The 14,573-nt window shown below is 41.6% G+C and overlaps 1 protein-coding gene across 1 annotated transcript in view; it reads right to left on the reverse strand.

The window, feature by feature from the left end:
• Nucleotides 1-14,573, reverse strand: part of LOC140458124 (polyglutamylase complex subunit TTLL1-like) — a 77,572-nt gene that overhangs the window by 23,314 nt on the left and 39,685 nt on the right. Inside the window, exons 4-6 of the mRNA XM_072552231.1 lie at nt 4,869-5,049; nt 3,397-3,531; nt 2,734-2,842 (exon numbers count right to left, since the gene is read on the reverse strand). Of these exons, the coding sequence (XP_072408332.1) occupies nt 2,734-2,842; nt 3,397-3,531; nt 4,869-5,049 (425 nt within the window). The remainder of the gene's footprint in view (nt 1-2,733; nt 2,843-3,396; nt 3,532-4,868; nt 5,050-14,573) is intronic.

Genomic DNA, 14,573 nt, shown 5'->3' on the forward strand with positions numbered 1-14,573 from the left:
CATCTTATTCCAGTGTATGAAGTAGGATTTAGAAGCAGATAATCCAAGGTACTATTTTTGAGGTGTGACTAAATTAGAATTTGAAGAGGTTTGAATCAGCTTCCTCAGCTTTGAGAAAGACTGTGGCTCAAGAACATGACACAAGGGGAAATGGAAAGAAATTAAAAAGCCTGAGTTTGTGCTGTGGCTAGAGGCTGTCAATTTGTTATTCTTTGAAGGGTTGGTGTGGACTTGTTGGACTGAAGGACCTGTTTCCACACTGTAGGGAATCTAATCTACATCTTCTTGTCAAAGATGCTTCTCTCCATGATGGTAACAATAGTAGTTACCACTGCATAGTTCCTGAGAGGCAAAATCCCATCTCTCTCTGAGGATACGTTCCACCATACTCTATAGTACTCTGACCAATGGATAGACATATAATAGATCTAGCAACTTAAGACTGAGCATCCACAAGGCACTGTGGGCCATTAGCAGCCACAGCATAAAATTCAAACACCATCAGTAACCTCATGCCCCCAAATCCCCCCACTCAATCATTAGTATCAAGCCATGAAATTATCTCTGATGCAAAAAAGAGAGCAGGAGGGTATACCAGGTGCAGAACCAGATGTATTTAAATATGAGATGTCAACCTGGTGAAGCTACAACACCGGAATACTTACATGTCAAATGGCATAAGAGGTATGTGATCCCACAAGCAATGGATCAGATCTAAGCTCAGCAGTTTTGCTACATCTACCAATTGTAAATGGTAGGGGGCAATTCATCCATTGGAGGAGGAATCTCCTTAAATATCCACTCCTCAATGACTGGGGAAGCTCTGTACATCAGTGCAAAAGGTCAGGCTGAAGCATTTGTAACAATTTTCAGCTAGAAGGGCCAAGTAGATGAGATCCATCTTCGCCTCTTCTAAAGATCCCCAGTATCACAGATTCTTTAGCTAATTTGATTCACTCCACATGATATCAAGTAATGGAAGGGCATCAGATACCTGCAAAGGTATGGGCTCTGACAACATCTGTCAATAGTAATGAAGACTTCTATTCCAGAATTTGCTGTCCCCTGGCAAAGCTGTTTGAGTACTCCGCTGACAATGTGAAAGATTACTTTAGTATGTCCTATACACAAAAGCAGGGTACGTTCTACACTGCCAATTACTGACCCATCATTCTACTCTTGATGACCAGTGAAGTGAGACAACATCAAGTGTTGTCAAGCAGAATTTGCAATTACAATAGCAATAGCCTGTTCACGGATGTTTAGTTTGGGTTCTGCTAATCCCATTCAGCTCTTTAACTCATTGTAACTTTGATTCAAACATGGATAAAAGATCTGAATTCCAGAGATGGGGTGAGGTGAGAGTGTCTGCCCAAGATGGCATTTGACTGATTAAATATATTTCAAAAACACACAAGTAAGTAATGGATATCATGGGCTGGTCAGTATTTATTGTGTTAGCCTAGTTTCCCCTTGAGAAGTGGTGGTGAGCTGCCTTCTTGAGCTGCTGTAGTCCATGTAACATTCAGGAGATCTAGTAAAACTATAGTCGATGGGAATCAGGGGAAATGTCACCACCAGTTGGAGTCATACCTAGCATAAAGGTTGTTGGAGGTCAATCATCCCAGCCCCAGGATATCTCCTTAAGCGTTCTTCGGTATAGTATCCTAAGTCCATCCATCTTCAGCTGCTTCATCAAAGACCTACCTAAGGTCAGAAATGGGGAAGCTCTTTATTGGTTGCACAATACTCAGCACCATTCATGACTCCTCAGATACCAGAGCAGACCACATCAAATGCGGCAAGGCCTGGAAAATATCTAGGCATGGTCTGAAGGTAATATTCACACCACACAAGTGCCAGGCAATGACCATCTCCAACAAGAAAGCATCTAACCATTGCCCCTTGACATTCAATGGCATTATCATCACCGAATCCTCAACGATCAAAAACTATTGGCCACAACCTGACTGGACTAGAGGCTTGGAAGCCTGCAGCAAACAACTCTTGACTTCCCAAAGCTTGCCCTCCATATACATGGCACATGTCAGAAGTTTGATGGAATACTGGTGCAACATAAGGAAGGTCTGAGATGAAACATTTGAAGGTGGTTGGCTATAGGACCCTACCCTAAGGAATTCCTGAAGAAATGTTCCAGAGTTGAGATGATGCAGTAGTTCAAGAAGGCAGCTCATCACCATCTTTGCAATTGCAGATGGACAATAAATGCTGGCCTAGCCAGAATAGCCCATTTCCCTGAATGATTTTTTAAATAAAGTGGGCAGTGTTCTTAGGATAGAGCCTTGATAGTTAAGACAGAGTTTAGCAAATTAGCTGCTATTTTGAATGAGCTATCTGCAGTCCACACTCCAGTCAATTGAAACTATATAAATTTGTCTCTTTGCCTGAGGAGAACTTTTGGGTTTTTTGCTAGTTTAAGAGTTTAGTCTGAGGGATGTCACAGATATAAAGTTATATTTTACTCTACATTTAATGTTATACTACAGTCTTGTAATAATAAATGAAAACAAACAGTCCACTATGCAAGTTTTCCTGACTTCTCTAGGATAATCCGGGTCACTTGCTCAATAGCGTCTGACCTTGGCGTGGATCAAAACTACCACTGGAAGGTTTTCAACATTGAGAGTTGAGGAGGAAGTTCACACACATGACCTAGAACACACCCAGAGGACTTGCATTGTGATTCTTTTTGTTATTGCAACAAGATCTTACCCCATGTTTCTGTATGGCTACGTTTGTAAGATGCACAAACATGTTGTCTAGTTCATTGGTACTTGGAGTGTATTTGACAGTGCAGAAGCGACAAAAACCCAGTTTATACCTAGAAAAAATATTTTTTAAAATGAATTTTCGATGCACAGAACACTGAACAATGAGAGAGTCTGGAACCACATAGGGAAAAATTCAAGCTTGTTACCCTTGCAATCTTTGGTATCAATAGAAAACATGAAAACAATACCTGGCTGAAAATTTACATGTGCAAAGTTAAAGTTACATTCTAATATCTTGCTCCAGCAACTGTTGACACAGGCATCATTTTCTGCATCTTCTTACTCACAAGAATCCCACTTAAGACTAGCATTTTTAATTTGACTTTGACCTCTGATGGGCTGTCCATAGAGCTCACTTGGTTGTGATCAAGCAGTTAGATCCCAATCAACATTCCCAAGGGTTGGAGAGAGAGTTAGAATTAATCCCACAGTTTCTACACTTGAGACTATTTCTGCATTATCCGATATCTATAGCTCGGCATTAGCAACAAAACTATATGAAGTACAATCCCATTATTATCTGTGTTCAGCAGAGGTGCCCTGTGTAGATGTATCCAAGGCTCAAAGCAAATAAACTGCAGTATGATCTAAGAATAAAACTTACATGTAACATTTTAATGGACGAATTGAAGTCACTAGCACATAGAAACGGAGATCAAACTTCTTCCCACCAATTAATAATGGATTGTCTATGTAGAGGGAGATGACATAAGTTTCCTTGCAAGGGGTAGTCACAAAACTGAAAAAGAAATTAACACCAATAATAACACCCTAAGGTGATGGGCTTTGCATCTACAATCCCCTGAACTGGAAAAGCTGAGCAAGTGAAGAGGATTAAAAAGATAAATCTGACATTTATTTTAAAGGACTTCAATAAAATTTTGGGCTTTGCATCTGCAATTCTACATTTGCAGATCTTTGAAATGCATCTGTTCCCGCCATTATTTCCAAGTGCATGTCCGATCTAGAATGTGACTGAGCTATACCAATAATGCAGCCGAGAAAATGGGCATTCCATCTGTTGGGACCCTGGGCAAAGAAAAGAGAGCAATATCAGGATCACTGACTCCCAGTTGGCCACCTAACTAACGAAGCATTTCAAAACCATGGAAAGAGTCTAACAAACAAATATCAGGGATGGCATCCTTTAGTTGTGGAGGGATATTGAGAAAAAGGGAGCCTTTTTTCATTAGAACACAAAAAAATTAAGAGGTGATCAAATAGAGATGTACAAAGTTATTTGTTTTTATTGATAAGGTAAATGGGGAGAAACAATTTCAACTTGTTGGGTAAGAAGTGGTGCAGTGTGATGTGGCAGGGGAAAGAGCCATCAACAGTTGCAATCAGCTTTTTGGTCGAAATTGAAGGGAAATGTAGTTGGTAGCACCACAGAGTAATGGCAAGTACAAACAACAAAAAAGATATAAGTCATTGTGTTGTAGCTGATTCAGTTTCCCTATTGTGTCTTTACTAAATTTCTTCAAACATGAATTCTCATTAAGCCTTTTTAGGGTGTGTGTCTCTATAAAAGCAATCAATTGGCAAGGCAATGGGAAGATAATGGAATTATAAAACATTGAAGGCCATATGCTTTTGATCTAATATTTGATATCTTTTTCCACTATCCTCTTCTGCTCTTGTTTCTCCTTCATTATAATATCAAGGAAATCTTTGTCGATTGAGAATCCCATTTATGGTTCAACGTTCCTATCACTTTGGGTGGGGACGGATATCCCGAGATCTCATAGTTCAGTATATTCTATGAGAAGTCCAATATTGTCTACGGAGAAAAAGAAAAGCCAAAACAATGCGTTTGTAATGCTATTTTCTAGCTCCAGTAATTAAATTTAAAATAAGTTTCAAAATTCCAGGCACAAATGTTTCTCATTTCCCAGGCCCAGCTGTTCTGCCAGCAGGTATATCCTGAACAGTTCGGTCTAAGCAACTTCAAAGCATTGCTATTGCAACTCCTGGAATGAAAATGCACCAAGTCTACTGCATCCTATTTTATATTTTAATCAATACCTTTCCCTAAATCCCCACAGAGCTGATTAACTCATTTATTTCTATACTCACTTAGCGGCTTTGTTGTCACGAGACCATTTCTTGATTTGTGAAAGTTTGTTAATAAGAAATATTCCCCTTCCTTGAGCCTTTCCACAAGGTTTCATGATCCAGGTGCTGTTTGGATTCTTCCTAAATTCTTCCACAAACATATTATAATCTGCCGGTAGCATGAATGTAACAGGAACAAAACCTTTGAAAATAAAAATGAAAACTCGTAAAATGCAACTTACGCAACAGTAAATCCAGAGGTATCAAAAATGCCTCTGTAACAACTTAAATTAAACAACTGGGCAGAACAAGATCAATCATATTGGTGCAAAAGTGGCAACTTTAGACTTAAGGATCAGAAACATACTTTGAAGTATTATTTTAGGTAAAACCCTTTTTCGTCATCGCTGGCATGAAACCACAGTAGTTTTATGGTTAAATATACAGGGCTAAAAATAAGATTATGCTAGTCTTTTGGGCATGGGATAATGGCGTACAGTCACTCCAATCAAGATGATGTAGACAGGGAAGCATGTGACAGCATGAGTTACAGTTTCTTAAAGCCAGCCTGCATACTTGTCTTGTCATGGGCTTCACATCTTGTAGTATTCATGTGTCAAGTCCTTCGTCAGATCTGAAAGCAGCAAGGATATGTTCTATTCGACTCACTCAATTCCCCCCCTCACCTCAAGCCCAACCTCATCAGTATAAATATCACCATTTCCCAGCTGTTTTCACAGCTGGTGAGGCTTCACTAGAATTGAAACCCATTTCTGTTTCTCCACAGATGCTGTTATACCTGCTGCGTTTCTCCAACACTCTGCTTTTGCCTCAGATTTCCAGATGTTTTCACTGTACCATGCTGCTAATCTAGTCTGCAGAAGTTGTCATTTTCTTGATTATTCCCTTCTTTTATAATTCCTGTAACTTGTCTTTCAGGCTAGTCTTTGAAGGTAGCTGGAACTCTCCTGAGCAGATGCTATGTTGGTCTCACAGTCTTATCTACATTGAAATAATACTCACCAGGAAGATATTCAACTTCTACAGTCTGTAAAAAGGTTTTGGAATCTTTTAGGATTTGTTCAGCAGTCATTGGCACAGTGATCTGCAAAGAGTTGCAAACATCTTCTGGCACATTTAGAATTATCACTCCAAGCTTCAGATTTACATCAGTTGCTTAACATTTACTTTCAGGAACTCCTAATCTCAATTCTTCCTGTTGCCTTGGGCCCTCAGCCTAATTAGTTCATTTGGCGTGAGTATCATTCCATCATTCTGCCTAAACCTTACTTTGAGAGCTTCACTTTTGGCTCACTATCTTGAGCCACTTCAAACAATCTATGAAGCTCATTATATTGTGTGAAACACTGGTATCCATTTGATACTTCACATTTACTTCATGCCCTCCTTCTGCAGTCATTAATCTAACAGCCAGAAACAATTTATCACTTTTAGACCTGACAACAGCAAACTGTTGTTTTATATCGAGTGATTTGTCAACTGATGGGCCTGACATCTCTCCAGCAGCCATATTCACAGGTCTGCTTTGCTTCTTTCCAGTGAAATGCTTGGGTATAAAGTGATTCACCTTCTTGCAATTAGAGCACTGTTTTTCCGATTTGGATATGCTTTCCTTTCTTTCATGTGATGTCCTCTGGTATATTTACATCTGCACTCTGACTTTGGTCTTTCTGCTGTCTGCTCTGCAGATATTCATTCCTTTTTACCAAATATTGTTCTAATTCGTTGGAATGTCTTTCATCATAATGCAAATACTTGTCTGTTAATCCTTTAGTAAGTTTTAGCTGATGATTGACACTTGAATAGCTTTTTTAAGAGTAAGTTTCCTCTCTCTCAGCAGATATTCTGTCACTGCAGGATCTATCTGCCTAAAATAATTTCAACTCTGATGAGATTAGCTTGATCAAACTTAAAGGAACCACCTAAATGTATCAGTGCAATCAAATCCTGACCAATTCTCTCTCTCCCTCCCCCTCCCTCCCCTCCCTTGAGTTCTGATGTTAAACAAATACTGACCAGAAGTAGCATTGTTATGGGAGTCAAAGTGTATCTTCAAATTCTCTGCAGTCTTGCTTCTTTGCTCTTCAATGAAGCCTAGGTTGCAATTTAGTTTGTAGCACTCTCTCTCCAGTAGCAAAGGCTTACAAATTAATTCTGTGGCTATTTCAATTGTGTCTCATATCTCCTTTCATTTTTACAGAAGTTGAATGTGCAAAATGTATAGCCATTTTTATTCACTTAAATTGAAAGATTCATTCTTTTCAAAAAACCTCTTCCTTGATGTTTTTTTCAGGAGCAGGCTCCTTAACAGCTCTGAACATTTAGATTTTCAATTGTATCATTGCCGACACTGTTTCAAATGCTGTGTTGAATGGTTGCCACATATTGTATACTAATTTGCTTACGATTTGGAGGTGCCGGTGTTGGACTGGGGTGGACAAAGTTAAAAATCACACAATGCCAGGTTATAGTCCAACAGGCTTATTTGGAAGCATTAGCTTTCGGAGCACTGCTCCTTCATCAGGTGGTTGTGGAGTATAACATCGTAAGACACAGAATTTATAGCAAAAGTTTACAGTCTGATGTAACTGAAATGATATTGAAAAGGACCTGGATTGTTTGTTAAGTCATGTCTGTCTTGCAGCGTCACGCCTATTGTTAACGTCCACTTGAGAATGTAACTTTAAAAAAAGTTCTGGGATTTACACATGAAAGAACTGAAACCAATATGTTCATTCTAAAAGATGAGAGACTTAACAAAAATCCAAGTCTTTTTCAATGTATCATTTCTGTTGCATCACACTGTAAACCTTTGTGATAAATTCTGTGTCTTATGATTTTATACCCCACAATTACCTGATGGAGTGGCACTCTGAAAGCTAGTGCTTCCAATTAAACCTGTTGGACTATAACCTGGTGTTGTGTGATTTTTAACTTTGCTTACAACTGTATTAAAGGTCACATGACTAAGGTGACCCAGTCGGCACAGTAAAGGTATGTTTGCATTTCCCGAAACAAACAGTACGTTAACAGAGAATGTACTCACACAGTTTCTGGTGTAATACACCGGTAAAGCACAGACCTATACCTGCTCCTCCATTTCTTTGATTTGAGGGAAAAAAATGAAGTCTCTCTCCTTGTATACATGACCTCTGACATCTCCCTAATGTAATGATGCACAATGAACACTGAGATTTGGTAATGTCCCTGACTTCAGTCAGAAAGGATCCTGAAGCAAAGAAAAAGGGGTCCACAGTGACAGCCACTGGAGGGACGGCAAGCTTTCTGCTCAGAAGCCTTCAAACTCCACTTAACTTCAAAAGGACAGAGTCACTCCCTTCCAAATCTGAACACTTTGAGAACTTTTCAAACAACACTATACACTGTACTTCCACTAACTGTGCAGCAGCCACCTACAAATGTCCTACTAATGCCTTGCGGGGAGGGTAGTGGGGGGAGAGTTAGTAGGACCTCTTGTAGTTGAGTTCAGGCTTAGAGTATTTAAAGGAAGGTGCTAACAAGATCTGCTGGGTTAGGTGCCACATCAGCATTAGGCACTGAACAATGGTACAGTGTGCCCAGCTTGCAGGTTTTACAATCTTTTCTAATGTAGTGCTGCACCAGAGGTAACTAGAGTGGATGGGCTGTCATTTTAGGCACTTCCAGACTCCTTTCGCAGCAACACAAATGGTACTTTGGAGCCTGACTGCACAGCCACGGCTATAATGATCCAGGTTAAATCCATGGTCTCTGTTTCTATGTTAGTTAATGTTCGGCAAGGAAGTTGTGAGAAGCTACAATTAACTTTAGTGATTCTCCATTAGAAAGCAGTAGAAAATCATGAAGTTTTAACTCAGTTAAAAACTGAAAGGAATGAAAACAAAAAAAGTGCATTTTAACAGCATATCTCTCGGGCATTGTTAATTTATATTTAGCTTTGGTAACTTTTATCTTGGCATCAAACAGTATTGAACAGCTGAGTTTCCTTCTATGAACAGAAAACAAGATGAACAGCTGCTATTCCATAAATACTCTAAACCCCTAGAGTGGCCAGAGATTATAAGCCTACAAAGAAAAGTATCCTGTCTAACCAATTTCAGTTACTAAAAGCATATGTGATAGGAAATTTAAGTACAGTTTCAAATAAACATTTCTAAAATTAGCACCAAAGTTGTTGATGCATGCATCATTTGATTTAAAGAAAGTTGCAGATTTCTGCCTGTTGACTTCAATTTCCATCACTTGAAATTCAAATATTTCCACCAGCATATTTCCTAAATGGATTCACACACCATTTTAAATCTGAATGTTTTATTGTGCTGAATTAGGGTTAGAGAGTGCAAGATCTGACAACGGTCATTTTTGGAGGAGTAGTAGGGCGTAACTGGTTTGGGTGAACAAACAAGAAAAGTAAAATCCTGCAGTACCACCTTCAGGCAGTACAGCAAGCTTGAACAGCTCACTGGGACTCCTCTGGCAACAACTGCAAGTGTACTGTTTCGACAGTAAGAGACGTTAGGACTACAGATGCTGGCGATCAGAGTCGAGAGTGTGGTGCTGGAAAAGCACAGCAGGTCAGTTAGCATCTGAGGAGCAGGAGAATCAACATTTTGGGCATAATTTCTGATGAACAACTTATGCCCAAAACGTCGATTCTCCTGCTCCTCCTGACCCGCTGTGTTTTTCCAGCAACACACTCCCAACTGCTGTTTTGACAGAAAGTTGGTCTAGACTGCCACTTGACACTTTTCTACTGAAATAACTCCACACAGGCCAGTGCCCCATCATCAAGTCACCTTTTATTTACACATGTAGAGTCTTTGACACTGATCCAGGTCCCTTGGAGTCACCTCTCAGAGTGAACAGGATGTCTGACACTCCTGTTCTTATCCGCCAGCCGGGCTCCCTGACGTGGCCAGATTAACAGCCCCAATCAGGGAACTCATAATCTGAGGTCCACCTGGCTGACCTCATTACATGACATCCCTCAAGTAGGCCAGTCCTTTTGTTTGCAGCACCTCCTGGGGTGTTTCAGTACCAGGTCAGGTTTGTCCAACTCTGCCTCTGATACGGCTGGCGTGTGACACACAGTAGCTTGCCTTTTGCACTTGAAGTGTCTCAGAAGAGATTCATTCTCTTCTCAAAAGCACGAAGGGGTCGAGGCCGTGACAATTGCTATGTCCACCTTAGATTCTGAAGTATCTTCAACATTTAACAGAGAGAGAGAACCCAATGGGTTCCGGAACATTCAGAAAGCCTATCGAGGAGCCGAGCAAGTTGTACTCCACACCATTTGAGAATTGCAGCTTTCACATGACCCAAGTACTTGTTCAGGACTGTCACACCTACCCAAACTTTATACATCACTGAACATGATCCGGTGTCGACCATGCCTCTTATCCTTGTGGTTCCTACACCAAACTTCATCCCCTGAAGTAAACTGTTTCTCTCACTTAGCAGAGTTTTGTGTCTGACATTGGCATTTCTGAAGCCGTTTCACCCTCACCCCAGGTCTGAGAAGATCAGATTTAACCTGGCACAGAATCTTCTCCCCATCAGAAATTCTGCTGGAGCTATCCCTGTTGTTGCAGGGATAATCCTATAACCAAATAGGAATTGTGACAGTTCAGTATCTAGTGAAGCTGTAGGCTGTTTCTTTCAACCTGCCTTCAAAGTGTGGGCTGCTTTTTCTGCCAGACTATTGGATGCTATTTGGTATGGAGCTGCCCTTATATGTTGAAGATTTAGGACTTCAGAAAATACTCAAATTTCTTGTGGGTAAATTTCTTGTGCCTGTTATTTGTGACCAACAATTCCAGGAGTCAGTATATTGCAAAAGATGCATCAAGTTTTCTATCATCGTCCCTGCATTTGGCGAATGAACTCTATGCAGGTCCAGCCACTTTCAGTGGACATCCACAATGACTAAAAACATTGAGCCTATGAAAGGACATGCACAATTGATGAGTAACTGAGTCCAGGATTTACCCGGCCATGCTCACCGTTGTAGGGGAGCTGCTGGCAGTAATTGTTGTCTTTGTTTGCACTCTGTGCACTACCTCACCGACGTGGCTATGTCTGCACCCAATCCTGGACACCAAACATAATTTGTAACCAACACCTTCATTTTGGAAAACCCTAGATGACCCTGGTGCAGTTCAGCCAGTGTCTTGTGGTAAGCTTTGCTTGGGACAATCAGTTTTGCTCCCCCTAATAATACACCATAATATTTACGCTCTGCATCAGCCAAAATCCTGGATGCATACCGTATTGTGTGTTCCTCTCCATTGGGCCACCTAAGAACTAATACGAGGCGAAAGTGAGGACTGCAGATGCTGGAGATTAGAGTCAAGATTAGAGTGGTGCTAGAAAAGCACAGCAGGTCAGGCAGCATCCGAGGAGCAGGAAAAACGATGTTTTGGGCAGGAGACCTTCAACATTCCTGATGAAGGGCTCCTGCCCGAAACTATGAGCTAATACTACCCTGATGCCATATGGGGAGGCAGCGCATGTTAAAGCGAGATCTCTCCTGGGATCATAGTGTGCCAACATCTTAAAGGATGAGAGCTGTTTCATCACTTCCCTGAAAGCGATGGCTTGACCATTTCCAAGACTGACCCTTTTTTTTTAAGAGTTGATGCAAAGGTGCCTGCATAGAAGTCAGGTTATGCATGAACTTTCCATAATAATTTGCAGCCCAAGGAAAGATCTAAGCTCCAGTACAGATGTGGGAGCCCCGGTACCTTTGATCACCCTCACTTTATCTTCCAACTGGTGTAACCCGGTCTTCTCCACTCTGTAGACCAAGAAGGTCAATTGGGGTGCCTGGAACACACATCTTTCCCTTCGAAGGCATATGCCTGTCTGGGAGAAACATAGAAGGAAAACGTCCAAGTTCTCTACGTGCTTTTTATTGATCTTCCCTGTTATTAGCATGTCATCTAGAGAAATGGCGATCTGGGGTAGACCTTGTAAAATGTTCTCCATTGTCCACTGAAAAATTGCACGGGCTGGCAATGTCCCAAATGGCAGTCTCATATATTGATACAAAGCCTTACGGGTATTAACTGTAGCATATTTCTGGAAATTGCAAGTACACCTGGCTCGTGCCCAGCTTCAGGAAGGAGAGCCCCCTTGTCAGCTTTGTGTATAAATCCTCTATGTGAGGAATTGAGTATTTATCCAGCTATGAAAAATGGTTTACCATTTGTTTAAAATCCTCACAATGACGAATCGACCTGTTGGGCTTCACAATCGGTAAGACCAGTGCTGCCCATTCCACAAACTAGACTGGTTTGATGATTCCAGCCTTTGGACGTCTGCCTCTACTTTTGCCCAATGGGCAAATGGCACTGGGTGGGTCTTGCAGAATCGTGGGATTGCTTCCTGATTAACATGCACAGTGGCCTTGTCTCATTTGATAGTCCCTAGGCCTTCCTGAAAAATTCCAGGTATGTAATTTGGACTTCACTCAGACAGCCATTTTCTAATCGGAAAATGTTGAGCCAATTTAGGTGAAGCTTTCTCAACAAATTTTGCCCCGTTAAGCTTGGGCCAGATCTTTTACCACAATCCATGGTAACTGAACTAGCTGCTTCTTCTAAGAGATTGGGAACAAAGTTGTACCCTTAAACTGTAAAGGTTCCCAAGCATACATTCTTAGTCTGGATGAGGTCTTGCACAAGCTTAAGTATTGGAGTCCAGAGCAAATTTTGTGAAATTTTGTGATTCGGGAGGCTTTAAGCTAGTTTGGCAGGGGGGTGGGAATCAGAGCCACATTTCTGAGAGGGGGACAGTTGTAGATGGGGCAGTGACAGGATGTAGTGAATCTATCAGGAATGTTTCTCACGTGAAGAAACAAAGGGATTGGTTAAAGTGTGTCTGCTTTAACGCAAGGAGTGTCAGAAACAAGAACGACGAACTTAGAGCATGGATCAGTACTTGGGACTATGATGTTGTGGCCATAACGGAGACGTGGGTTTCACAGGGGCAGGAATGGTTGCTTGATGTTCCAGGGTTTAGAACATTTAAAAAGAATAGGGAGGGTGGAAAAAGAGGAGGGGGTGTAGCATTGCTATTCGGAGAGTGCATCACAGCTACATAAATGAGGAAGGTTTGTCTACTGAGTCAGTATGGGTGGAAATTAGGAACAGCAAGGAAAAAGTCACCGCATTGGGGGTTTTCTACAGACCCCCTAATAACAGTAGAGAGATTGAAGAACTCATAGGTGGGCTGATTCTTGAAAAATGCAGATGTGGCAGGGTTGTTGTTATGGGTGATTTCAACTTTCCCAATATTGACTGGAACCTCCTAAGTGCAGATGGTTTGGATGGAGCCGTCTTTGTCAGGTGTGTTCAGGAGGGTTTCCTTATTCAGTTTGTCAACAGGCCGATGAGGGGAGAGGCCATTTTGGATTTAGTGCTCGGCAATGAGCCAGGACAGGTGTCAGATCTCACGGTGGGAGAACACTTTGGTGACAGTGATCATGACTGCCTCACATTTACCATAGCCTTGGAGAGGGAAAGAGCAGTTACCGAGGGAAGATATTTAATTGGGGAAAAGAAAATTATGACACTATTGACAGGAGTTGGGAAGTACAGACTGGGAGCAATTGTTCCACAGAAAGGGCACAGCAGACATGTGGAGACTGTTTAAGGAGCAGTTGTTGAGAGTGATGCACAAATTTGTTCCTCTGAGACAGGTAAGATTAAGGAACCTTGGATGACTAGAACAGAGGAACTTCTCGTCAAAAGGAAGAAGGCAGCTTACGTTAGGTGGAGGAAGCAAGAATCTAGCACAGCTTTAGAGGATTACAGGCTTACTGGAAAGGAGCTCAGAAATGGACTGAGGAGAGCCAGGAAGGAGCACAAAAAAGGCTTGGCAAGAAGGATTAGGGAGAACCCAAAGGCATTTTACTCATACATGAAGAATAAGAGAATGATCAGGGAGAGGATAGGGCTGATCAGGGATAGCAGAGGCAACTTGTGTGTGGAGTCTGAGCAAATAGCGGAAGCCCTAAAAGAGTTTTTTGCTTTGGTTTTCACTAAGGAAAGGGAACTTGTTGTGAATGAAAACTTTGAGGAGCTGGGATACAGGCTTGACCAGATCAAGGTTGATGAAGATGATGTGCTGGAAATTTGGAAAACATTAAGATTGTAAAGTCCCCAGGACCAGACCAGATATATCCAAGGCTGCTCCGGGAAGAGAGAAAGGAGGTTGCTAAGCCACTGGTGAGGATCTTTGCCTCCTCACACTCCACGGGAGTCGTACCGGAGGATTGGAAGGAGGCAAATAGAGTCATAGAGATGTACAGCATGGAAACAGACCCTTCGGTCCAACTCATCCATGCCGACCAGATATTCCAACTCAATCTAGTCCCACCTGCCAGCACCCAGCCCATATCCCTCCAAACCCTTCCTATTCATATACCCATCCAGATGCATTTTAAATATTGCAATTGTACCGGCGTCCACCACATCCTCTGGCAGCTCATTCCATACATGTACCACCCTCTGTGTGAAAAAGTTGTCCCTTAGGTCTCTTTATATCTTTCCCCTCTCACCCTAAACCTATGCCCTCTAGTTCTGGACTCCCCAACCCAGGGAAAAGACTTTGTCTATTTATCCTATCCATGCTCTCATAATTTTGTAAACCTCTATAAGGTCACCCCTCAGCCTCCGATGCTCCAGGGAAAACAGCCCCAGC

Source organism: Chiloscyllium punctatum, chromosome 32 (assembly GCF_047496795.1).
Source record: "Chiloscyllium punctatum isolate Juve2018m chromosome 32, sChiPun1.3, whole genome shotgun sequence".
Classification (NCBI taxonomy): domain Eukaryota; kingdom Metazoa; phylum Chordata; class Chondrichthyes; order Orectolobiformes; family Hemiscylliidae; genus Chiloscyllium; species Chiloscyllium punctatum.